This window comes from Acanthochromis polyacanthus, chromosome 19 (genome assembly GCF_021347895.1).
Source record: "Acanthochromis polyacanthus isolate Apoly-LR-REF ecotype Palm Island chromosome 19, KAUST_Apoly_ChrSc, whole genome shotgun sequence".
Classification (NCBI taxonomy): Eukaryota; Metazoa; Chordata; class Actinopteri; family Pomacentridae; genus Acanthochromis; species Acanthochromis polyacanthus.
This window is the reverse complement of record NC_067131.1, coordinates 13,886,241-13,912,172: the sequence shown is the minus strand read 5'-3', so window position 1 is coordinate 13,912,172 and position 25,932 is coordinate 13,886,241. Positions and strand designations below refer to the sequence as shown.

The 25,932-nt window shown below is 39.6% G+C and overlaps 2 protein-coding genes across 8 annotated transcripts; both read left to right on the top strand.

Moving 5' to 3' along the window:
- The first annotated feature begins 214 nt into the window (after positions 1-214).
- Positions 215-1,837, top strand: LOC110969560 (stonustoxin subunit beta). Its single transcript, XM_051939986.1, is given in 7 exon segments — positions 215-266; positions 1,034-1,096; positions 1,201-1,300; positions 1,302-1,335; positions 1,436-1,599; positions 1,601-1,707; positions 1,710-1,837. Coding segments are annotated over 7 exon segments (648 nt in total).
- Positions 1,838-9,976: 8,139 nt separating this feature from the next.
- On the top strand, positions 9,977-25,786 carry si:ch211-234p6.5 (pleckstrin homology domain-containing family A member 7). Of its 7 annotated transcripts, none has more exons than XM_051939620.1 (24): positions 9,977-10,320; positions 13,229-13,298; positions 13,411-13,509; positions 13,605-13,677; positions 13,774-13,874; positions 14,484-14,602; positions 14,694-14,906; positions 15,016-15,313; positions 16,696-16,755; positions 16,999-17,148; positions 17,855-17,914; positions 18,001-18,081; positions 18,394-18,546; positions 18,694-18,792; positions 19,050-19,158; positions 20,146-20,219; positions 20,491-20,604; positions 20,685-20,775; positions 21,015-21,070; positions 21,540-21,674; positions 21,760-22,161; positions 22,833-22,966; positions 23,060-23,164; positions 24,069-24,192. In XM_051939620.1, the coding sequence occupies exons 1-23, from the start codon at positions 10,280-10,282 to the stop codon at positions 23,133-23,135; spliced, it is 2,808 nt and encodes a 935-aa protein (XP_051795580.1). In that variant the 5' UTR covers positions 9,977-10,279; the 3' UTR covers positions 23,136-23,164; positions 24,069-24,192. The 7 variants fall into 7 exon arrangements, with proteins under 7 accessions (XP_051795580.1, XP_022075818.1, XP_022075811.1 ...); XM_022220126.2 differs by having other exon boundaries at positions 9,987-10,320; positions 13,229-13,247; positions 23,055-23,164; positions 24,069-25,786; XM_022220119.2 differs by having other exon boundaries at positions 9,987-10,320; positions 23,055-23,164; positions 24,069-25,786.
- Positions 25,787-25,932: the final 146 nt, after the last annotated feature.

The following is a 25,932-nucleotide window of genomic DNA, read 5'->3' as shown; positions in this document are numbered from 1 at the left end:
ACTCTTATCCATATGTCAGAGTCAAGTCCATGCCCCCTTTTACATCCCGCTGAGCGCCTGTTCCACTGATCCCAACACCTCTTTCAGACACTCCTACAGCCAGACTCATCATTCCTGAGGGTATAAAAAGTCAAGTGGAACACCAAGGCCTTGCACCTTTGGGTGGAAAAATTTTGAAGCTTCTGGACATGGATTAGCAGCACACTGCCTCAAGATGCCAAGAGGACCCAATTCTGCCTTTATCATCTCAGAGACCAGCAAACCAGGTACAGATTTTTATTTTACTATGTAATGCAAAATTATAATGTTAAAAATGGCAAATCAATGAATTTCCATTGAAACAAACAGACTTTTTTTTCATCTGCTTGATTAATTAATGTCACCATGACTGGCATTAATTCCAAGTCTCAAAGGTGCTGTTTTTAACAAACAAGCTTAGCTTACGGCACAATAAAATAGATTTGTTCTTTTTTCTCCATACAAATACATGTATTACAGCATTATTGGAATAATATCTCAAGTACAAATGACTACTCCATCGCCTACTGCAGACAGTACGAGTAGGTGTACAATATTTGCAGAACGTGACCATCACATGTTTACACATTGTGTTCAATCATATTTCTCATTTTTTTGTTTCTGTAAATTTACTATATTGGAAATATATAACAAGATGACATTTGTAGAGCTTCTTCAGCTATTCGGCCTTTCAGTGTCATAGCATCACCAGACATTTCGGCTTTTATAGTCATTCATATTTGATCGAAAAATGTTATGAATACTTTAGTTTCACAATTTTTCTTAAAAAACAAAACAAGTTTAATGTTTAATGTATCATGTTGGGATTGATATTAGATTGTGTCATTTAATGTGAAACAAGAAAGAACCTTTGACCTTTACATTTTTAGGGAAGAAAATTAAATCCAACAGGAGTGAAAAGGCAAAAGCAGGTAATTAACTGCACCATGTACATTTTGGCATATCTGAGTCATGTATGTATGTTTGCATTTATGTTTCTTTCCTTTCTTTGCAGAAAAAGTTTCTGTTTATTTGCCCAACATCCCAGAGCCAACAAGCAGAGCTGAGCTGATGCAGTGTAAGATCAGAATTCCTCTCTATAGTCAGTTAGCAATATTTTCCAGGATTTACAGTTAGCTTGTAGTTGTAAGAATATAATTATTGTTGTTTTTTTCACCACAAACTGGATGAAGTTCACTTTGGATGATAAAACTGCCAATAAAATGTTGTGGATTTCTGACCGTGGGTCTAAAGTGTGTCGTAGAACTGAAGAGGTTTGTCCTGGATAGACCAGAGAGATACGAGTACTCTCCACAGGTAAATGAAAGAGTAATGTAAATACAGCTGCAGCCTAAATGTTGGTGAAAATTGGTGAAATTTCAATTTTTTTCTTCCTTTTTCTTCATCTTCATCAAAGGTGCTGTGCAAAGAGGGCATCTGGAACATGAGGGCTTACTGGGAGGTGGAATACTCCGGCTGGGTGGTAATTGGAGTCACCTATGAAGGAGCGGGAAGAAAAGCTGACTCTGGACCGACCGGTCTCGGAGAAAACGAGGAGTCCTGGGGTCTGTGTTGGTCAGGACCAGATCTGGTTCAATGGCATTAACAATGATATAAACAATGTCCCATTTTGCTCCACAATTGGAGTTTACATCGACCAGCCTGCAGGGATCATAAGCTTTTATGCAGTACCGGTGAGGGAGCAGAGAGGGAGGTTAAACTGCTGCATAAAGTTAAAACTACCATCGAGAAAAAGATTCTTCCCAGTTTCTGGATGGGAATTCAATCCTCATGCACCTTACTGAAGAGAGCAGAATGAGCTGCTGTAGCTAAAATAAGGTAATATGTGCTGATAATGCAACAGGACACTAAAGTATTTCATGTAGATAACATATTACTTACATATTCCTTTAATTATTATTACTTCACACCTAAAGTAGGTTTCAGTCACACTTTAACTACATACTATTATTATTCATTAGTTTTTGAGTATTATTTTTCTTTTTTTTTTGCATTTTCTTGTCTGATACTCTGTAAAATGTATGTGTGGTTGGGTCTTAATGGACTAATTATTTATTACTATAACTAGATGCTAATATGGAACTATTGAAAGGAAAGCATAAGCATCGAGGAGAACTAAAAGTGGGGCACACCAACAGACTCAAAACATTCACACTCCTGCAGCCATCACACTACCTCATTCAGTAAGCACCGAGGAGAGCCCCGGCAAGCGACTGCACGAGTCAAGTAACTCTAAGCTCATGTCATGAGCAAAGCAATATAAGCTCTATGGGTGACACATATAGCATGACATATAAGTTGGGTGGCTGAGGGTGTCCCACATTTCATCATCATGTGTTCATATGTTTTGCTAAACAATATCGACTGAGTACAAGTGAGTTAAAACTTCAAATGAAAAGCTATGCTAAAATACACTTAACAATTCTTATCTCCCTCATGAAACAAAAGTGTGGAATAAATAACCTATGAAGGGTATGATTTATTAACATCATTTTTTTCGGTTCTCCTCAAATAGAATTGACGAGCTTCATGTGAACACTTAACAGTAGCTTGACAAGTTGCAGTCAGTAGCAGGCTCTAAATTACATCCACTCCATGTGCTCCCATTATATTATTCCCATCTGGTCCAACACCGGCCTGTCAATGTTATGCAGCGCTCATTTATTCTGACTCTATTGGTCTCAGCAGATTTGCTGTCATGTAGCTACTGGCCCACATTCAAACTGTCAACAGTCTAACTTGGCCTGGTGGGAGCGTCAGCAACATGTTGCTGTCTTTCTTTGCACATATGTTTGTATTATTTTCTGTTTGTTTGATTTATTATTTGATTAAAACTGGTTCTATTTAAATTTACACACTTCAATATTACTTTTGGGAAAATTGTGGTCCACATGAATTTATGAGTCCAGTTACTGATTGTGCTTTTCCAATACAGTATGTCACCTTAAATACAAATTCCAGGTTCACTAACTCACATAAAATATGCTTCTTTTCTGAACAGAAATGTATTTAAAAGCCAGTTGCAGTATTGTGTCATGACAGTCATTCAAACAGGGAGTCAACATTTGCTCTTGGAAAACAGAGTAGTCTAAGGCACACCTGTGCACTAATCATGGTGTCTAATCAGCATCTTGATATGGCACACCTGTGAGGTGGGATGGATTATCTCAGCAAAGGAGAAGTGCTCCCTATCACAGATTTGTCAACAATATTTGAGAGAAATGGTGATATTGTGTATGTGGAAAAAGTTTTAGATCTTTGAGTTCATCTCATTAAAAAATGGGACCAAAAACAAAAGTGTTGCGTTTATATTTTTGTTGAGTGTAAATGCATGGAGAGTCCAAGAGAGTAGAGGAGAGGAGATGTGCTTCATGAATCATGGGAAACCCTACGGCAGCTCAGGTCTAACAACAGAGATGGTTCACGGTCACCTGAGCTAACCCTAACTAAAAGCTATATAAAAAGAAAAGCTTTGAGTCTCATCTTAAAAGTAGGGAGAATATCTGCTTCCTGAACATAAACAGGGAGCTGATTCCACAGCAGTGGAGCCTGATAATGGAAACACTGCCTTTCATACTGTTTTATTCCAGATACACGTAAGCCTGCAGTCTGAGAGGGCAGTGCTCTGTTGAGATAATATGGTACAACAAGTTCTTCAAGATACAATGGTGTTTGGTTGTTAAAGGCTTTGTGATGATCTGTTCTTGTTACTGCCTGCCTAAGCTCTGGCTGCAGCATTGTGGGTTGGTTGGAGGGTTTTTTAAAGACTTATTGGTACATCTTGATAATAAGAAATTACAATACTCCTGCCTAGAAGTAACAAATCATTGGAGTAGTTTTTCAGTATCGCTCTGAGACAGGATGTTCCTGGTTTTGACAATATTGTGCAGGTGAAAGAAGGGCATTCTAGAGCAGTGTTTTATGCCAGAGTTAAATGACAGCCTAGGTAGAAAATAATTCCAACCTTCTCCATAGTAGTGCCGGAGACCAGAGAAATGTCATCCAGAGTAACTATCTGGTGATATAACGTATTGTGTTTCTGAGGTGTTTAGGGCCAAATACAATAGCTTAGAAGAAGAGAATCACAGGTATAACTGATCCAATTAATCTTACTTTGTACAAAAATATACCTGGGCAGTATCTGCATAACAATGAAAGTTTAGGCAGTGTTTCCAAATGATACTGCCCAGTTTAGGAGCATAAAGTGTAAGTATTGGTCCTTGCACAAAGGTCTGTGGAATGCCATTGGAATGAACAAACTCATTGAGATTTAAATCAGGCTACTACAGTTTCTTTAATCACAATGTCATGTTTCAGTTTATGTACGGAATTGCCTTGATCAAACACAACACTGAGATCCAGCAGGGCTAGAATAGAAATTATACCATTGTCACTGCAGACTTTCACCAGTGTTGCTTCTGCTTTAATGTCTCTAAATTCTGGAAGTCTTTGTCACATAATTCATTTGCAATGCCTTTTTTCCAGACTTTTAGACATGAAGGAGCGATAGGTCCATAGTTGGCTAAAATGATTTCGGTACAGTTTTACTTAATGCAACCTTAAAAGTCTGTCATACACTCAACAAAAATCTAAACGCAACACTTTGGTTTTTGCTCCCATTTTTCATGAGATGAACTCAAAGATCTAAAACTTTTTCCACATACACAATATCACCATTTCTCTCAAATATTGTTGACAAATCTGTCTAAATCTGTGATAGTGAGCACTTCTCCTTTGCTGAGATAATCCATCCCACCTCACAGGTGTGCCATATCAAGATGCTGATTAGACACCATGATTAGTGCACAGGTGTGCCTTAGACTGCCCACAATAAAAGGTCACTCTGAAAGGTGCAGTTTTATCCCACAGCACAATGCCACAGATGTGGCAAGATTTGAGGGAGCGTGCAATTGGTATGCTGACAGCAGGAATGTCAACCAGAGCTGTTGCTGGTGTATTGAATGTTCATTTCTCTACCATAAGCCGTCTCCAAAGGCGTTTCAGAGAATTTGGCAGTACATCCAACCAGCCTCACAATCGCAGATCACGTGTAACGACACCAGCCCAGAACTTCCACATCCAGCATGTTCACCTCCAAGATCGTCTGCGACCAGCCATTCGAACAGCTGCTGAAACAATGGGTTTGCATAACCAAAGAATTTCTGGACAAACTGTCAGAAACCGTCTCAGGGAAGCTCATCTGCATGCTCGTCGTCCTCATCGGGGTCTCGACCTAATGTGTTGCACTGCATGAGGCAAATGGTGGTCACACCAGATACTGACTGGTTTTCTGAGTCCCCAGACACACCCCCCCCCTTCAATATCACAAAACTGCACATTTCAGAGTGGCCTTTTATTGTGGGCAGTCTAAAACACACCTGTGCTCTAATCATGGCGTCTAATCAGCATCTTGATATGGCACACCTGTGAGGTGGGATGGATTATCTCAGCAAAGGAGAAGTGCTCACTATCACAGATTTAGACAAATTTGTGAACAATATTTAAGAGAAATGGTGATATTGTGTATGTGGAAAAAGTTTTAGATTTTTGAGTTCATCTCATAAAAAATGGGAGCAAAAACAAAAGTGTTGCATTTATATTTTTGTTGAGTGTAAATATCCTGTTAATAAAGATGGATTAGTCAAATATATTGTGGAAGTTTCAATTACACCCAAAAGAAATCTTAATTTGGAAGGGAAAAGACACATATATGATCCAGATGAAGCTACTATCACCACTATTGCACAGAGATCAATAGAAAAAAAAACATTCCAGCTTTTTTTCAATGTGTCCATAATATTAATTCATTAAAAATATTTGATAAATTACTCGCTATAGGAGCTGTGCAATGTGTATTTTTACTTTAGATACAGATGGTATATTTTTCTGATTCTAAATTCTTAACACTAGTATTTTGAGATTATGATTTTGCTGCTTTAACTTGAATAAAGGCTCTGAGTTCCTTCTTGACCACTGAAAATGTGTTTATATTGATAGATTCTGGGTGGATTCTGTTAGTTTATCTGTGACCACCTGTGTTCTTCAGTACTTCAGACAACAGCATCACCTTCTGTCAAAATGATGCATTACAAGTCAGATATATTGGTACTTGTGTCTCTATTTATATTACACTATAACAAAGTTACATTATAAAGCTGTTCTGTGCATTTTTGACATATTACAATACACAATATTTGATATGAGTCATTTGGGTAAAACTGTCATGAGATGCCATAGTTGATGCTCAAAATGATAAAACAGCTTCACCTGCTGGATTCTTGCTGTCAGTACACCACAAAAGTAAAGATTTTCTACACACAATATGAACTATATTTATGCTAAAATGGATTTATTAACCATGTTATGTGGTCCTCTTCATATATGTTACATTTAGAATGCAATAAAATAAAAAATGGTAGCACATGAGGAAGACAGATCACAGTAATATTTAATTTCCAAAAATGATTAATCATGAATTTCCAAACTCGGATTTTCTATAATATCACTGATTATTTTATGTGACTAAGCCTGCCAATAGCATCAAAAACAAGAAAAGCAGTCAGAGAGCGCAGTGCGCCACCAAGACTGCTCCATCTTTGTACCATTTCCGACAGATCCGATCTTTAATAAAAAATTACCTTGCGATGACGTGTGTTATGTATGTGTACGCTATGTACGGATCCCGACTCGTGTGACCTCAATATGTAGCGGGCGGTGGGAAATGATGGGACTCGGAAACAACCCCACAACTGAATCAATTGTACTTTGTATCATTTCCGACGGAAAAGTCCAGGTGGATTTGTAGTAGGATCGCAATCATGTGATCGTCAGCAGGCAGCTGACGTAGTGTTCACTGTCATAGTTACAGTGCTGCTATCTCACAATAGAAATCTTTAACAAATCCATGGATCCAGACTATAAGCCGCATCACTGCCAAAATCTAATGAGGTAGTTCTTGTGTCATTATTGACCTTCCCTGAAAGTTTTATCCAAATCCGTCGGTCCATTTTTGAGTAATGTTGCACACGGACAGACAGGCAGAAAGATTCACAGACAAACATACATCGATCGTCACATAACTCCGCCGCGTTCCTTGGCAGAGTAATAATCATGATGACTAACAATATGTGATTTGGACAATTTCTTAACAGTTTCCAAAATAGGAAGTCATAGACCATAGAAGTTCATTTTGTTGTAGTTAGATTTATAATTTATGTGTCTGTTTTTGATAATATCCCCATGAGTACAACATGACTATGAAACTCCAAATCCTTCGACATCAATAAAAAATCATGATAAAGATTTCATAAAATAGCAGTAATTTGAATTATTTGTTGCTGTAGCTGTCGAGTGCTACACTGGCATGAGATCATGGTTGTCATGCTACAAACAGACATGCTGGCAGATAGTGAATGGGACAAAACCTTAGGGGCTGTAGACATAGAAACAAAGCACCTATGTGAAATCAAATCTAATCAAAGTTAAATAATATCATAAAATAACAGAAAATGAACTGGCAGCTACATACTCGAATTTCGCCATTTATTTAAAAAAACAGGAAATGATCTCTTCTTATGGTTCACCTTCAGCAATAAAATTTTTAAAAAAGATAACGCTGATAAACACCAAAAAAAGAAAAAAAAACAAGAACTTTTCTGTTATGCAATGAGTGATAGTGATGCGCCAACAGTGATACGAAGACTTGTTTTTTAGAAAACTATATTTTTGTGATAAAAATAACATTTTTGTTTGGACACATCTTCTCATTTAATACTTTTTAAAATTTGTATTATTTTCTACATTGTAGATTAACACTGAAGATTAACATTTTTTTGTTTACAACATAATTAACCGCGCCTGACGAACGCCAGCGGGGTTACTGCATTCGGTGCGGTATCTGGCTGGCTGGGTAAGTATGTATGTATGTATGTATGTATGTGGCTATGTCCGGTCCGATATCTCTGCAACCGCTGAAGTCAGGATAATCAAATTTGGCACTGATGATCAGTCTAAGGTCCCCTGCTCAGTTGTGGAGTTACAGGTCAGCAGATCAAGTAGGGAGGGAGATATGTACGATGATCAAAATTGATACATATTGCATCAGTTGTATAGGGAGGACAGGGTTTTCGCAAGCAGAGGGCGTGGTTCTGCCCTCTACTGAGGGCTCATCTAGTTCTGCATGCATTCTTTTATAGTTGTCTTCAGTATTAATCTACAGGATAGAAAATTATTAAATAAAAACCATTGGATGAGAAGGTGTGTCCAAACTTTAGACTGGTAGTATAAACATATTTTACATTTCCCTAAAAACGCTCAACTATTTTTTTAATCTGACTTGTTTGAAGTTTGCTCATTTACAGCATTTGCTCTATTGTTAAAAACATAAACAAAGAGATGACAACAATAACGTCAACTGATAATAATGCAGCTCACAAATCTAAAAAGTAAATCACACAGTATGAACAATGCCTGTTAAAATATCCAGTCATACTACTGTTAATACACAGACATTTATATAACAGAATATATATAAATATAACTATATATACATATATTCAGTATGTAACTGCTGGAGTACAGAGCATCTGTGATCACAGACATCTAAGTGTGATTGTGATTTATATTTCCCTTCTGGGTGTCTAAACATTTCAGCTTAATATGAACAGCCATTTATCCATGGTAAAAGAGAACTACATTTCCCACAAACCACTGCTCCTGCTGCCTGTATTGGAGTACCCCACAGGTTGATAGCACGTAACAGGAGTTGATAAGTGGCCGTGCAGCTGTCAGTCACTGTGGCCGATTGTGTAGCGTTTGCTAAAAGGGAGGGGCCATAAATATCTGCAGGCAGACTGATGCAGGACATCCTGGGCATCCGAGGTCACGACCTTCCTAGTCAAAACCAAATGTCCTGGACATGTGAGACGCTAATTATAAGACGCCATGACTATTTGAGTGTTGAGCAACGGCTTGAATGTTTTTGCTGCAGCATTTCCCACAATATTTCTACATCTACAGATTGTGCCACCATTCAGGCCATTCAGCTGCTCTCCTGTTGAGCAAATTTAGACTTGACTTTTCTCCTGCCTTCACTGCTCTTATCATACCACTTAAAATGCCTTTGATATCTTCCTCTTGTTCTGCAATAATGCCAGCTCTCCAGAGGCATGTGTAGTGGCCCGCTGCCGAGTATCAGCTCTCACTTTCCCTTTGAGCGCTTTTCTTCCCATCTAGTCTTTTGATATTACTCATAACTTTCAATTTCACCTCACAGCTGCTTTCTTGAAGCCAAATCAGTCGAGCAACCTTTTTTTGTTCCTGTGTACTGCATGCAAGCCGAGTGAATCGGAGGCACTTCGCTTTCTATATTGAGAATATTTGAAGAACTCCACAAGACGCTGACTCAGTACGGCACAAAACCAAAATAAGATCCAACCATCTGGGAAAATGCTTTTGCCTAATTGTGGAAGCCTTTCAAGTCTAGACAGAGTACTTATACGACAACAGAGATGTCAGATATTTGAATGCAACACTAGATATCTTGACTATGGCTGCGCTTTACGATAAACTGCAGATTTTGCAAGAGGATTTTTTTAATTGTACAGCTGTTTAAGTGGCCTTTTGACCCTAAGTCAGACCTTTTCTTTGCCTCACTAATGATTACTTGATGGATATGTTCAATTTAAGTCATGTATTACAGCTTTATCTGTTTCGAAGTAAACCTTTAAGCTCAGATGTGTTGCCGTACAACTCATATTGTGAATGGTCGGGCCTTTATCGAGGACGATAATAAAAGACTAATTTAATAGACTGAAAATTTAAATAATGCAAAGGTGCAAAGTCGAAGAAACGAGAAAACAGCTGCTTTTTTTCTAAATTCTTGAGTCACAAACCCACACTCAGCAAAACACAGAGAGGCTGTCAAGGGTGAGAGGGTGGGACAGTGAGGAAGAAGAGAAAGAAGAAGAAGAAGAGGGGGAAGGAGGAGAGAGACGGGGCTCACAGAGAGTCACTGTTAGAGGACAGAAAAGCAGACTGAGTGTTAACAGTCGGCGTAGGTAGAGCAGAAACACAGCAGCCACAAGTCAGAACGGAGTCGGCAGCAGCAGGGAGGGAGATTCACACGTCCGAGGAGAGAAGCGGAGGACGGCTGAAGAGTTTTTTGGGCAACAGGAGCTGGTGGTAGCCAAGAAGAGGGCAGCCAAGCCTGAGGAGATGCTGTGAGGAAACGTGCCAAGCGATGGAGCTGAAAGCAGCCAGCAGGCGGGCACAATTAGTCAGGTACAGCAATATGGCATCTTTATTATAATCCATGTCTCGTGTAATTCTGGGTATTATGAAGAAACTTTCTTTGAAAATCATTTATCTTGATTAATAATTAATTTAAGAAATATGAGATAAAACTTTTCCATTCAAGACAAGTATTCTCTCAGTTTTGTGCAGCAGTGTGTCCGATATGATGCATTATCTGAAGCATTGCAGGCCCTCTAGGGGACCCATTCCCGCTACGCAAAGCTCTGATATCCAAGTTTTATATCTCCAAACTGCAACTTTTACTGCCTTCAACAGCATTAAATGTACCGCACACATCGGTCCCATGTCTTCATCTTAGACAGTCAGATTGGTAGTTGAGACGATGTCTTACGTCACTGCTTCACTTATCAAGGTCAAACGTATTTTCTTGACATTAAAAAGCGCGAGAATGCGGGAGACATGCAAATGTTTTTGTTGACAGTGACAGAGAGGATTATTTTCCACGCCAATGTATTCAACATGCTCTGTGTCCGACTTCACATGATGCTCCAGAGTCCTCGGGGCGCCACAAAGCGCACTCTGTGTCGCACACAGACCCACCGTTTGTCCTCCCCTCCATCCCTCTTTAGCATTTTAAGTCCTCTCCTCTCCCAGCAAAGAGACCCCCACTAGTTAAGGAGGAGATTTTCCAAATATTTCCCAACACCCACGTAATCCCCATTGGCTATGAAGTTGTTAGTCTCTGCTCTCATCTCCTACAAAAGAGTTGATTGTTTTGTGGCGTCTACTCCGTGCCTCGGCGGTTGTGGTCGATGCGAACATAGATTTGCGGATGCCAGAACCATGTTGGACCTCTGGGTCACCCACGAGTGAGCTTGTGGTGGCTCAGTGTGAGAGCGTTCTTGTGATATTTTATCTTTGAGTTCATCTGTAAGGCTGTTTCATGAAGGTCAACAAAGAGGCAAAGTTTAGAAAAGCTGTAAAATGAAGCACATTTGGCAGATGTAACTTAAACCTGGTAACATACAAGTTTAAAATCTAAAAAGGTGTTTTTAGTAGGAAACTGAGCTTGCAATTAGGGTGATAATGGCATCAATTATACCATATGTACATAAGGTATATGCAAACATGAACTAAAACTGTGAATATAGTACATGCAGAGTGCATTTAAATTAAGACGTTCAGCATAAACCAGGAATTTTGGGATTTTTGAGAAATGCTAGACAAAGAAAGGGAGTCTATAAGAATTTAAAATCATTCTATACATACATACATTCATAAATAAGGTATGAAAGTAGCTGAACACAAAGTAGAAATTTAAGGACTGAATATTTGCTCTGATTTGTAAAGAAAATTGTATATTACAAAGAGCTTTAAGATCAATAAGATCTAATTTCTTGTACGCACACTCTATTGTTACGACCTGCAAAGAAACAGATTTAGAGATGAAACGGACAAAAAAGATAAATGGTTAAAAAAGAAAAACTAATTTAACTGTACATCTAGAAAATATTGACTATTTGAGTCTCTTTAACTATAAGTTATGTTAATAAACACAAGTTAGAATGTTATAAAAAGGTAAAAATTCTCATGTTATCATGTGGTATTAACCCTCCTGTTGCCCTCATTTACGGGCACCAAAAAATATTGTTTCCTTGTCTGAAAAAAATCCAAAAACTCAGCAAAAAAATTTTCTGAAAACTTGCAAAACCTTCAAAAAGAAAATTCCAATAATTCCTTAAAAGTTTCATTTTTTTAAAAAAAAAAAATCCCCAAATTTGGCAAGACAATTCTTGTAAATACTTTCAAAAAAAAAGTAAAAATCTTCAAAAAAAAATCCTAAAAATATATAAAGTGATTACATATATCTGTAAAACTTCTCATACTTTCTTTAAGAATGTTTACAAAAAAATCTACCAAAAATCCAGCAAAATTCACTGGATTTTGGTTGATTTTTTTGTGAATGTTCTTAAGAGATATTCCTTTTTTTCCACCAAAAAATGTTCAAAAATTCCCAAAAATGTTGAAAATGTGGACATCAGAAGTTTCACTGTGCAAATATATATTTTTTCCACATTTTCAAACTTTAAAACGGGTCAATTTTGACCTGCAGGACAACACGAGGGATAATAGAGTTTGCTGCGGTGCAGATGTATGAAACACACCATAATATCTGAAGTAAAGGGCTAAATATGCTGATGAATCCTTAAGAGACAATCTGTCTCACACCCTTCTTTACACATTTGTTCTCAACATGCCACTTTTACTTTCCCGGCAGCACACGCGCTTTTATTTTGGTTTTTCCTGTCCTCGGCAGTCCACGCTGCAGCACTTGCAGCTCGGGATGCATTTTAAACCTCGTCTCTCATACCAGCCCGTCCCTGCTGCCAGATTGGTTTTCACACAGTCCCGGCCCCTCCCTGCTACCACGGCGACGCAGCTGTCACCTGTCAGTTTCGTGGTGGGGATGCGCAACCGGCCTGTTATGGCTCAGAATAGCATTGTGAGAGAGTTTTGCTGGAAGTGGGAGAGCACGGCACCAAGTCCTCGAGAGAATGAACAGTTGACTAGGAAACTATCTCAACTATATAGGAATGTGGCATTTGTGTGCTCGGAGGTTACAGGGCGCCGCTCATGGGAGAGACTGAAGCGCTTCTACAGACAGAGACTCTGGCTCACATTGTATTGGTAAGGCCTCATGTCTCCACCAGCTCATTTGAATGTGTAGGCAGGACCACAGTGTGAGGAGTTGTTTTTCAGTACGGATTGTGATTCACAATTTTGAGATTTTCATGGTATTCAGGACTATAATTTATGCCAACATGTTATTTTATCTGATCTGATTGTGCATTTTTTATATGTTTTTGTTCCTGTGTGATCTTCTTATGTTCATTTTTCAACTGTGATCTGAATGAATTTCTTTCCCTCCCCGCAGAATGGACGACCAGGACAGAGTAAGCCAAGCATCCAGTGTGGCCACAATATCCTATTTTCCTGTCATTAAGGTTTTTTTTTTTCAAAGTTTGCATGGTTTTTTTGTCAATGAGCATGTGGATGTCTTACTGTGACATTGAAAATGCATAAAAATGCGCACGATATAATTCACTCTTCTAACAGGAAAGCGATGGGAAGGTGCAAACGTTTGGGAAAAGATGTCAGGCCGCTAAGAGAGACCCCAACTGTGCCGTGGTCATCCGAGGATGGCTCAACAAAAAAGTAGATTTGCATTATAAAAAACGCATAATTTAATCATTGTGTGCAGAAGAGTGTGAGGCTGAGTTAAGCAGTGAACGTTTATGTTTCTTCTGCAGGACAGCTCTGGTTTGAAGCTGTGGAAGAGAAGATGGTTCGTCCTCTCCAACTACTGTCTGTTTTATTACAAAGGTAGGAACCACAGTTGTATCCCAGCACTTCGTCTGGGTTTCCATGCGCTCTAAGTGCATCTTTTCTTATATTTACTCCTCTTCCGTCCTCCCTCAGACAGCAGAGAAGAATCTGTGCTGGGCAGCATCCCACTCCCGAGCTACAAAATCCTGTTCTGCACACCGCGAGAATGCAAGAACCGAAAGTTCACCTTCAAGGTATCATCATCTTGTCGTGATTATAGGGATATAATCTGATGCCAGATCATGTGTAGCATCGAAGATACATGGTATACATTTTTGATGTTGTTTTTGTCATATATAAAGCTATATTTCATGTTGTCCTGCGGATCAAACTGACCCGTTTTAAAGTTTGAAAATGTGGAAAAAAATTGTTTTCGCAGTGAAAATTTCCACATTTTCAACATTTTTGGTGAAAAAAAGAAATGTTAAAAAAAAATGTTTTTTAAGAATATTTAGAAAACATTAGAAGTTTTACTGAGATACATGTAATCACTTTGGATATTTTTAGATTTTTTTGGAAGATTTTTACTCATTTTTTTGAATTTTCTTTCCAAATTCATTTTTTTTTTAAATAAAACTTTTAAGGGAAACTTTTAAGGAATTATTGGAAATTTCTTCCTGAGGGTTTTGAAAATTTTCAGAAATTTGGGGAATTTTTTTGCTCAATTTTTGGATTTTTTTCAGAAAAGGGAACAATATTTTTTGGTGTCTGTAAATGAGGACAACAGGAAGGTGAACAAAACAGGTGTGTATCCAGGAATATTGTACACAAACATAATTTGTAAGTGATGTCTGCAAATCTAGGTGGTGCACCAGGGGATGCGCTCTTACTTCTTCAGTGCTGACACTCAGGAGGATATGTTGGGTTGGGTTCGAGCCCTCAGTCAGTCTGCTGCGATGGAGCCCGACAGCACAATGAGCAGGTACAACCCTGTCCACTATGTACATGAGGTTATAGCGACCATTTTTCATCATTGTGCTCACTGTACGGATGTTTTCCTCTGTTTCTTTCAGACGTTGCTCAAGTTATCAGGATTTTACAGCGATAGGTGGCAGCACTGAATCAGTGGACTTCCCCAAATCCCCCTCGGATGAAGAGGGTCCCTCCCGAAAACACAGACACGTCAGCAGGACTCTGAGCGAACCGAGTCAGCTCAGCGGAGGGAGGATGGGGAGGTCGCAGTCAGAGCAGAGGGAGAGGCGGGGCGGACGTCACAGAAACACTAGGTTGTCAGATCATCTCTTTGTGTGAGATGGTTTACTTTAAGGCTGAAACAAATATCTGAGAGAGCTCCTGGTTTGACAGTCTGTTTTTCTTGTTCTGGTGTTTCTGCAGCCCTTCAAACAGATCCCCCAGCCCTCCTGATTTAAGCAGAAGAAGAGCCTATGGTCCCAACAGAGAAGAAGATTCTCTTCCTGGTCAAGACACACCACCACAGACAGACACGATGGGGACCTCCAGAGGACAGCTGGGGTCTCGACCTCATACACCAGTAGGGAGGGTTGACATCCGGCCTCATGATGACCCGCTCATGGGCCCACAGACTCTGTACTACGCACCTGCTTCACCCAAGCTGGAGTTCAATTCCACTCCTACAACTCCAGTCACAGAACGGTGGCAAAGCCTGAGCAAGGTCAGGAAACGTCTTTTTGTTTATCTTGATCACAACGTATTTTCCAATAGCCTGGATTCCCAATGTAGAACAAAATCTAATGCGCAACAAAGACGTTATTGAGGAAAAGTATGTTAAATATCATCATCTTGTCTTGTTTCAAATAAATATCATCATGTGTCATTGGTTACTACTGTTCCATTTACTTATCTATGGGAATGTTACTATTTTGCCCAAACTTGTTCTACTTTTTAACCTCAAAGGAACCAATATTACGCTAGAAGTTAATTTTTCTCCTGACACAAACCACTTAGCCTGTGGAAACATTTTATGGTATCTTGCATGACTCTGGAGAAGCTTCCAAAGTTTCAAAAATAACCCCCATAGTGCCTCCTCATGTCTAATTGGGCTGCAGGCCTTAAAACTTTTAACAAATAGCTTCTGTTATAAACAGAAGTTTTGGTATTGGAGAAAATGTAGACGAGGGAAGCTCTATTGAAAGATGTTATTAAGTTGTGTGGGAAACATAGGGTCAAGTGTTTTTTTTAGCTTAAAGGAGAATTCCATTTTATTTCATCTGTGCTTGTTTCACCTTAATGTGGTTATTGTGTCTCTAAGTGTCCTGCTAACTTTGTAAAGCAAGCACAGAAATTAGTCACCTGTACCTGGAACTGTATTAGCTTTAGAGTTAAGTGTTACCTACAGTCACTCTGGTCTTTTCTAATAAAGCTGCAAATTCATTAGCCGTAATTCCACAGCTGGGATTATTGCTATTAATGGACTTCTGGTGGCTTTCCAAGTCTGGTATCAACAGGCCTCACTCTTTGCAGCAACAGTTCTCCTCCTGAGTCAGCAGCAGAGCAGTGAGCACAGGAAAACCACCAGGTTCCATCTTGGTTTTGAGGATGCCCTGTTGTATTTCTCCCTCTGTTTCTATCACCATAGTGACAGTCAGCCTCAAACATGTAAACAAACCCGCATAAGCAGATGAATATGTCAGTGATTATGTCGTCCGGCATGTATCCCCACATGGAGATCTGTAACGCAGTTAGTAAAATATTTAGGGTGTCTAATTTCCATTTAACTTTGGTCAGAATGAAAACAACTATTCATTATGATTGCTATGAAAATCTGTTTTTTTTTTGGGGGGGGGGGGAGCTGTGGAGAGGTCATGCTAATTTTCACGCTAAATGCCATTCAGAAGCTCATTCATTTCCCAGAATCTCTACAAAAGAGATAGAGTGCAAAGTTATCGTAGCCCACAAGGCTTCGGTAGCCTCAATAATGGGCAAAACGTCAGATTTAAACAAACCAGAATTCTCCTCTGTACTTGTACTGTGCAATAAAAAAACAGGACATAAAGTCAACATGCAGTATTCACCTTGTCTTTTCTGTCTTTACAGCCTGCACCTACTTATGGTTCTGTCCATCATATACCAAGTGGGCGAAGACCTTTGGGAAAGGTGACCACATGAAAATATATTGATATTATATACATTTTACAGCAAAACATCCACACTAGTGTGCAGCACATCACATCTACTAAATAAAGTGTAAACATCTGTATTCAGTAATTACTGGTACTACTGAGTAAAACCAACTTCAATAGATTCATGAAGTCACTCGTGACATTTTGTAAAGCTGCACAGTGTTCTGTTTAACATCGTGTGTCCTTTTTCTCACATACATGCTGTCTTTTCCCTCAGAGCTACTCCACAGGGGCGCATACAGACTTACTGCCCCCTTTACCCCCCTCATCGAGAGCTGCACATGCCACCCACCCCCCACAACACCACCACCACCATCACCACCACCACCGCAGCCATTTGTCTGTTTGTGTGCTACCGCAAGCTATGGTACCAGCTGGACTGTTCTTATGGCGCTCTCTTGTGGTCCGACTTGTTGTTGTGGCGTTTTTATATCTGTTTCATGTCCTTGAAAACACGTTGTCCGTAACTGTGTCAGCTTGAACTCCAACAGTATTAGCAGCAATATCGTTATGATCCTGTGTACTGCTACGTGTGCGTCAGTGACTTGTTTTATGTCCATGTCAGTGTTTTGTATTGTCACTAATTCTCACAGTGTTGTTTTTTTGTTACTAATAAATCATTATTTGTTGTTACTTTGTGTCTTTTGAACTGTCATATCTGAAGTCCATCTATACTGTGTCTATGACGTCGATGACGAGTACTGTCACAATTGTTCTAAATATATTACATAAAGCATTTGTTTGCTAAATTACAATTGCATCATATGATAGCGCAGTTCTTCTCTCAGATTTGTGACCAAACTCACATTACATGGCTGTAATGTGCTCTGCTGAAACAACTCAACAACATTCAAGCACTAACAGCACAGCATTTAAGCATCAACATACACATAATACTCTAATCTGTGTTAACTTTGAGATTAATTCATTCAAAAACAGGATTTCCTGAAATATAAGTAATTATATCTCTAATCATACATTAAAGGCTTGTAAACAGGACACATCTGTATAAAAAAAAGCACTCTTTCAAAAAAAGATCTGTTAAGCAAAAACATGGATTTTTAATATTTCAGCCTCCGAAACCTGACCCGAGGGAAATGCCACCGATTCGGCCTCTTGAAAGCGACGCAGACGTGAGTGTTCATAATTCAGCGACATAGATCTGAATACCACTGAGATTAAATGCATATTTCAAGTTTGAAATTTCCCTCTTCTTCAGGCGGTGTTGACGAGGTTGTGTGGGTGTGACAAGCTGCTGCAGTCTCTGTCTGTAGAATTGGCCCAACTACAAATGGATAAGGTTGGTAACTAATCTACAAATGTATGGCAGTTTACACATGATCAGTACATTTCATTTATAAGTGATAAGCCGATGGTTTGCACGTTATCTTGACCAATCCCACTGGATTTCGGAATCTAAACTGACCAAATATCTTGAAATCTGATCGACAAATTTGCTCAAAATTTTAAATGCAGTTCAATAAATATTTCAGATCTTTGTGTTGTATCTTTTGGAAAATGCATATATAGGTTTAATCGACAAAATTTTGGGAGTTTTTTTTTGGGGAATAGTAATGAAAAAGAATCATAGAAACTTATGTCCTGTTTGCAGGACAGCGTCCAGTGTGCGTTAGAAGTGTCCAGACTACAACTGGAGGAGTGGAAGAGTCAGGGTCCACGAGCCCACGAAGAAGTTCTGACCCAGAAGGTTTTGCTACAAGAAGAGCTGGTCACTATCCGAGCCAGAATGTGTGATGTATCAATGGTGTGTATTAAGTCCACTGTAGAAAAACAGCATCAGTATACAAATATTTTTTTGTCGAGTATCATGAAAGTAGAAATCGGCTCTCTTGTTTTTATATTCATTATGGATGTTTTTAGTCTTCATAAATCCTCTAACTTTTACATTCAGGAAATGGAGCGAGTATGGTGTCAGTATGAGAGAATGGAGAGTGAACTGTCCGTGATCCGTTCACACCTTCAGCACATCTGTAACTTTGGAATGCCACAGGTATTTGAAAATTACATTATTACAGTTTTTACTCATATATTAAGTTTTGTTCACATACAGACTAAACTTATGGCAACATCATCTTTGGAGAGGCTGGTCCTTAATGGGAGAACACATTTTAAAGTTATTCATTGGATGTCTTTGTCTGAGTGTTGGTACATATAGTGTTGACCTGTAGTGCTGAAGTCATATGCCCTTCTAACAAACTGCATGTTCGTGCCAGAAGGTATCTCATGTGTCACTTTCTATCTAATCAGGAGCAGTCTCAGGCTCAGAGGGAGCTGTGGATGATGGAGGACATCCTTGCTGGACTGAAGGTCAACAGGGATCACTTCCGCTTCCTGCTGGGACTACAGAGACACCACAGTAAGCATCATCTGCTCCTTTCTGTTGAGTCTGACTCTACATTTCTGTGTTCACTCTGGAGTTTTGCACCCAATGTGCTCTATTAGGACGTGTGGAATCAGGTCAGCAACCACAACCCTGCACTACTCAATTTAAATGTTCTTCCTTCAGGGCCATAGCTGCCCCCAGCACATATGAATGGCATGTTAAACAATAACAATAATAATAGCTTTCTTTATATAATAGCTGTCAAAAATCAAGTCACAAAGACTTTGGAGCTGTTAGAGAGGCCCTGTTGGAGCATCTCCAGCAGTGATATAGCTCACAGTAGATCACAGATACAGGCAGTTGTCTGATCATTCCAGCAGTAAGATCTTAAAATCAATTCTAAAACTCACTGGGAACCATTGAAGGGCAGCTATGCTTGGAGTAATATGGCTGCTTCTCTTGGTGAAGCCTGGCAGCAGCATTATGAATTAACTGTAGCCTTTGGATGCGTGACAATAGTAAAGTCTGGAGGAGATGAAAGCATGCATGACCTTTTGTAAGTCTGCAGAGGAGATGAGTGGCCTGATCTTTTCAGGCTTAGTTGGGCAAGGCACTATGTTGGTCACGTAAATTAAATGAATTGTCTGAAGTATCTCAAGACATAGAATGTTATAGAGTACAATAGAGTTTAACTGAGTGCAAATACTGGATGAATGACTGACTTCATTTAAGCAACTGTATTCAAGTTGTACCTTGCAGTGTTTTACATAAAAATGTACCAATGTTATCGATCTTAAAAACAATCATGTTTCATTGTAAAGAAATCTTTTACTTAAGGCTAAGCTGAAAGATATTTTTTGAAGCGTTCACTAATGTCTTCATACACACAAACAGTTGCACCTTGCTGCCACTTGGGGACACCAGTGTGTAAAGTTTCCTGGTCCATTTTCATTATGCACATTAAAACCTGACAATAAAAGGACAGTGTCAACACTCTGACCTTTGCTGTCTCGCCCTCAGTGTTCCAGTCTGCAGCTCCCCATCCTGGATCTCCTGGCTCTCCCACAGAGAGGCTGCAGAGTGGACTGCCAATGGTACGACTCCTGTCCATTGTTTCCTTGTCAGTGGCCTCGGACATTTGCTAACTGCTTATGAACAAACATTGAATTGTTGTACACTCACGGCGTCAGTTAATTAAGTCTGTTGGCATCTGCTGGTTTGATCTTTTATCCTGCTGGTGTTTAAAACTGCATTTAGTTTAAAACACATCTGTAATGCATTGACAGTCTATCAGTCTGGCATAGATACAACAAAATCATGCCTTCATAGTTCTAATCACATCCCTATCGACTATGATCCATGCAGGATATGGAACAAGAGCCGCCAGTCCGCCCACCGTTACCTCAGGAGCTACAGGAAACCCACCAGAGCCACCAGAGCAGGGACCAGGGCCACAGCTGGACCGAGTCACCGTATGAGGTGAGATATACTGACGTTATCAGTGACGAACACGGTCTGGTTTGACAATGGTGTCACATATTTCTGTGCTGATGTTTCAGGGAATCTACAGCCACACTGTTGATCCTGTGCACAGAAGAGGAAACAGCCAACCTGACCTCCTTAATGTGAAAGCGCACAGAGACGCATCCGGTTGGTATAAATATACTCAGTACAAAGAGTGTGATATTATTATTGCGGTATATGAATATTTTCTGCCACATCTATTATTAATGGCTTTAATAGTGGTTTAATCCAATAATCTAAATCATGTTGTGAGGCTTTGTTTTGCCTTCCACCTTCATATTTCCGATTTCTCTTTGTTCCTGCCACCCATCCTCTCTCTCGCACCCTCCATCCGCTTCTTTTCTCGGTTTTCATTTCATCTGTAGAATCTCAGCCCGGTTCAAAGTGGATCCCACCAGACACAACCAACCAATCAACCAAGGTTTGATTCTTCATAATTTCCTGTATGCTGGTACGCAACCTGATCCAAAACGCTCTAAATATAGAAGCAGTCAAAGCTGATTTTTCCTCATTGCAATCACAGCCAAATTCCAATTCTTTGATTCTCTCATCTTCCTTGCAATTAGGGCATGTTGCAATGTGTGCTGTAGGCAACAGGGGGAGGCAGAGGCTCACGACTCAATACAGCAGCTCAGCGTTCTCGCTTTCTGCCACCCAACCCCCCTTTCTCACATGCCCATACACACATATATATATTTATATATATATTTATGAGAGCACGCAAGCAGACATACATATTTTCATGCACACATGCACTTCTCCACGAACAGATGCAAACACAAAGCCATAATAGCCACCTATTTAAAGCCAGTCGTGAATTGCGGCTTCATACACGCATGTTTCTGAGGTGCAGTGCTCATGAATGACTCATACTTCTGTATGTTTTCCAGAAGATGAAAATGAAAATGAGTGAAGAGGAGCAGATTGAGAGGATGAAGAGGAATCAGGAGAGGATGAGTAACAGGAAGAAACCTCCCATACCTGCTCCAAACAACCAGAATCAAAGTTCTGAAACAAAAGAAGAGGTTAGAAAATAATTACTAACTGACTCAATCAGTGAATTACATATATTGTATACAAATTTACTAATCTGTCTTGGTTTTTCTTCAGGCCCCCTTTCCTTTAAGAGTGACACGAGTTGTGACAGCTGTACTGCCGTCCTCACTCGTGGCCAGACGAGTTTCTGTAGAGGATCCCCCAGCTGAACTCGACGCTCCACTGCCAGAGCAGATCCCACATGAGATGCAGCAAAAACTGGCAGAGCAGAACAAAAAACTGCTAAACAAACCACCTAGGCGGCTCTTGGTGGACAGCCCTGATCAAACCCGGGCCTCAGTAGAGATGCACCAGGATCAGCCAGTTAAAAAGACCAGCAGAATGCAGCATCAGGGAGCATCCAGGATCCCCAAGAGGGAGTCACGTTCAGAAGTGAGCAGAGCTGAGAGTACAGAGACCTCAAGCAATCAAGACCAGGAAGGTTTAGGAAATGGAAGTGAAAGCTCAAGTGCCAGGGTAAGAAAGAATGAAATAACAATAAAAAAAAATCAATTAATATTTCACAAAGTTTGGTGATAAATTACATTAAATATATTCTTTGATTGTGTTTTGAAATTACTGAACCCAATATGTGAAAAATGGTATTAACCTTGACACAAACTGGGCTTGTACACTTGCTGAAGGTGAAGAACTGAACATTCTAATCATCATTATCATCATTATTACAAAAAAAATAAAGGCGCTGGAGAGGTTTAACACCCTGTTCTTATGAACAGGCTGTAATTAAACTTAAATTACTGAAATTTCAATATTTATTTTATTTAATGGAGTTCTCCTGTACTCAAAAAATGTACTATTGCCTTCAATCTCAGATGTCTGAGATCCCAAGCTTAGGTAATACATCATTTTGTATAGCATGATTCTATAGAGCATCAGGCAAAATCATGTTTATATGCAAGTCTCATGAATTTAGGAGAAATTATATAGTATCGAGCCATTAAAACAATGCAAAGGCTGTACTTAAGAAGTCAAAGACAGCCTGCAGTTAGGATTAACACTCACTGCATCAGTAATGTAGATCCCTTCATCATATTAAAAATGAATAATGGTATATAGTATATACCCTATATATATAGTATATACCCTATTAGGTAAGATGATTATGATGTGTGTATTTTAATGTAAAGCTGTTCAAACAGGCAGAGGAACACTCTTCTGTCCTTCTGGCCCCTGACATGGACCCTGACCCCTGTCTGACCCCCGAGCAGCGAGAGGCCAAGCTCCGGCGAGTGGAACGAATACGAGAGAGGGTCATACGGAGGTGGGTTTTCTTTTCTTGTTCGAACGGTTTGTGTATGTGAAATATGTTGATGAAATTTTCCACAAATTCGTTGCTGTCCATCTATCAGCGCAGTCAGAGAGAGTGCTACTACACACAACCAACTCCCGATCAGGGGACAGGGGAAGGACGTTCGCCGGGAGCCCCCTGACACAGCCAGAAAACAAAGAATGAAAGCAGGTAATTACTATTTTACTAACACAAAGTCTTTTAAAAGTATTGTGATTGGGATGAAGTCACAAGGATTAGGTTAGGGTTTAATCAATTTCCTTTCTAATCACATAATTTTTGGGTTTTTTTTTGTCTTACTCGGGAAACTAGTATTTGCTAGACGTTAGCTAATTATGACCTCTTATTGTAAAAGAATGCAGCAATCCCGATCAAGACCTTTTTGTAACTGATCAGTATCAGCATGGACCTAAACCCGATCTTTTATTTACATCTGCTGTCACACTGGTGTCACAAATAGTTAGCACAAATTGTCGCAGGAAGCTAAGAGCTCAAATTTTAAATATGTTTCTTTATAAACACAGCATTATCAAGCAACAGTTGATCTAATAATACACAAATTGAGCCCTTTGGACAGGTGTCTGTTGTCTTTTAATCAACAGTCACGATATATGGGCCTTAATAAGTGCTCTGTTACATATGCCAGTGGAATATAAGAATGCCGTCTATGTCAATCCCACCTTGTGTCAAACAGTTGAGCTCTGGCTGGAGGTCATTAAGCGTTACAGAAGCCTTTGTCATTGTGGCCCTTTATTAGCTAAACACCCACAAAGCTGTCTGCCTGCCAACATGGAATTGCTCATAATCCAAATGATCACCTCCCCAGGTCACTACAACAATAAACAGTAAAAGGCTACACCTGGTAGTGAAATCATGTACTACAGCTAATCAATAATACTTAACCCATGTGTTTAAAGGGAAATGGTTCGGATCGTCAGATACTTGATACTAAAAGACTTGGATCAGATTGGAGGAAAAAATAATGAAAAAGCACATCCCTCAATAGGATTGTCTACTGCTGACACCCCTTATGTTCTAACTAACTGACAAATCTGCATTGTTTCCTCATTTCCAGGCCATAATTCTCACAATAGCTCTGGAAGCAGTGAGAATAACTTCAGAAGTTCTGCAGAACTTCAGCTTTCTAGCGCAACATCTCAGGATGACGATGAAGAACAACAACATGTTAAAAAATTCAAAACTCAGGGCAAGTTTGGGAGCAAAACACAGCATAGTGGGAGAGCAGGGGTTGCCAAAGCCAAAATCAAACGTCCAGATTCACCGTATCACATCTCATCCATGATTGTCTACCAGAAAGATGGAGGAAAAGGGTTTATAGGTTGCAAAGATGACGAACAGAAGCAGCTTGAAGAGCACGGTGATGATGATAATGAAAGTGATTTCAAGTCCTCTGATGTGAGAGCCAAGTGGTTCCTCTCCACCAGCCAGTGGCAAGGATTCATGCCTCTGCAGATCCCTGGAATAGAAACACTGTGCAATGAAGAGACAACTGACATTGACAACCAACCAGCTTGCTCTGATGAGAATAATGATTCCAATGAAATGTCATCAACAGTGAGTGAAAGCTTGGAGAAAATGAAAGAGAACCATTCACTCTTCTATAAGATTGCATGTGACATCAGTATTTCAGACTCTGACATAACAAAGAATGATGGGAACTCATGTGCTCCAACATCAACTAAGCCAGAAGAAGAGGAAACACTGTTGATCACTGAATCTGGGCCAGCTGAAGAGACTGGTAAAGGTGGAACATCATCTGACCAAGAGAGTGAAGATACGAGCCAAAATCTGACATCAGAGGATAATGAAAATAGTAAAATAGCTGATAATAAACACCAAGATTCAACAGTGGAAAACCAGGACAAAGAAGCGGGGACGACTTCAGGGAATCTATCAGAAGAGGGACATGTTAATGAAAAAAGCACTGCGAAAGAAAGTGAGGACAACTCAGGGCAAGAGGTCAAGCTGAAAGTTACAGAAACCGTCGATGAAGCTCCTGTTCAACACACTGATTCAGATCAGGCTGTGGATGAATGCACAAAGATGTCAGAAGACAAGAAAGAGGACCAAGAGAGAGCGAAAGTATTGAAGAAATGTAGAAGTTTAAGTGAGAACAACAACGAGCTAGTGCAAGAACGTGACGACAAACATGCCGCCTCTCTGTCCAGCTCTTCATTTGAGGGCGGAAGTGTGATTCGGAGTGCTTCTTTTGGGAAGGCAAGAGTAACTGTATTAAGGACAAGTTTGTAGAAACAAGAACGGTGGAGGCTTAAGGAGCTTAAGTGACGAACTTGGGAAGGACAAGAACACAGTTAAGTGATTTATTGTAACGGAAAATAAGAAAGAAAGAGGATTTCAAAGGATTTTGGACTTAACAGAGTGAGTTAGAAATTCTATAATGGGAACATGGGGAAATCAGAAATGGACATAATATATGGCAAACTTGAACATTTCCATTATTAGTTGGATTTTAATGCAAATGCAGTGGAAAGTCTTAATATATCATCAAAACATAATTATATATGCAATTACACTGTAGTTCTTGCAGGTGATGGTACAAACCAAATACATCATGTATAGTTGCTGTCAAATACGTGTTCAGTATGTGAAGTTAACACATTCATTCCTCTCAAAATATGCATCTAACACAGCACAGGAATTATAGATGATGTCTGCTTTTGGTCCGGCAACATAACCCTGTTATTGTCACTGTAACAAAATGTGTTTTGTATCACAGATTGTATCCTGATTGAATAAACATGTTGTGTGCTACATCGAGGCGCAGACTCCTGCTTCTAATATGAGCAAGAATCACATTTATGTTACATCCTTTCTTCCTCCCACCCCCCAACAATGGTCCCCTGGGTGCTCGGTTTGCTGCTCTCCGAGGAGACCTGATGCAGAGTTACATGGAGCCA

Excerpts from the sequence above, each read along its gene's own strand:
- si:ch211-234p6.5 (XM_022220119.2), top strand. The coding sequence starts at position 10,280 with ATGGAGCTGAAAGCAGCCAGCAGGCGGGCACAATTAGTCAG. Across the intron at positions 14,603-14,693 it reads CCCGACAGCACAATGAGCAG|ACGTTGCTCAAGTTATCAGG; the intron begins GTACAACCCTGT and ends TGTTTCTTTCAG. Across the intron at positions 16,756-16,998 it reads GGCGAAGACCTTTGGGAAAG|AGCTACTCCACAGGGGCGCA; the intron begins GTGACCACATGA and ends CTTTTCCCTCAG.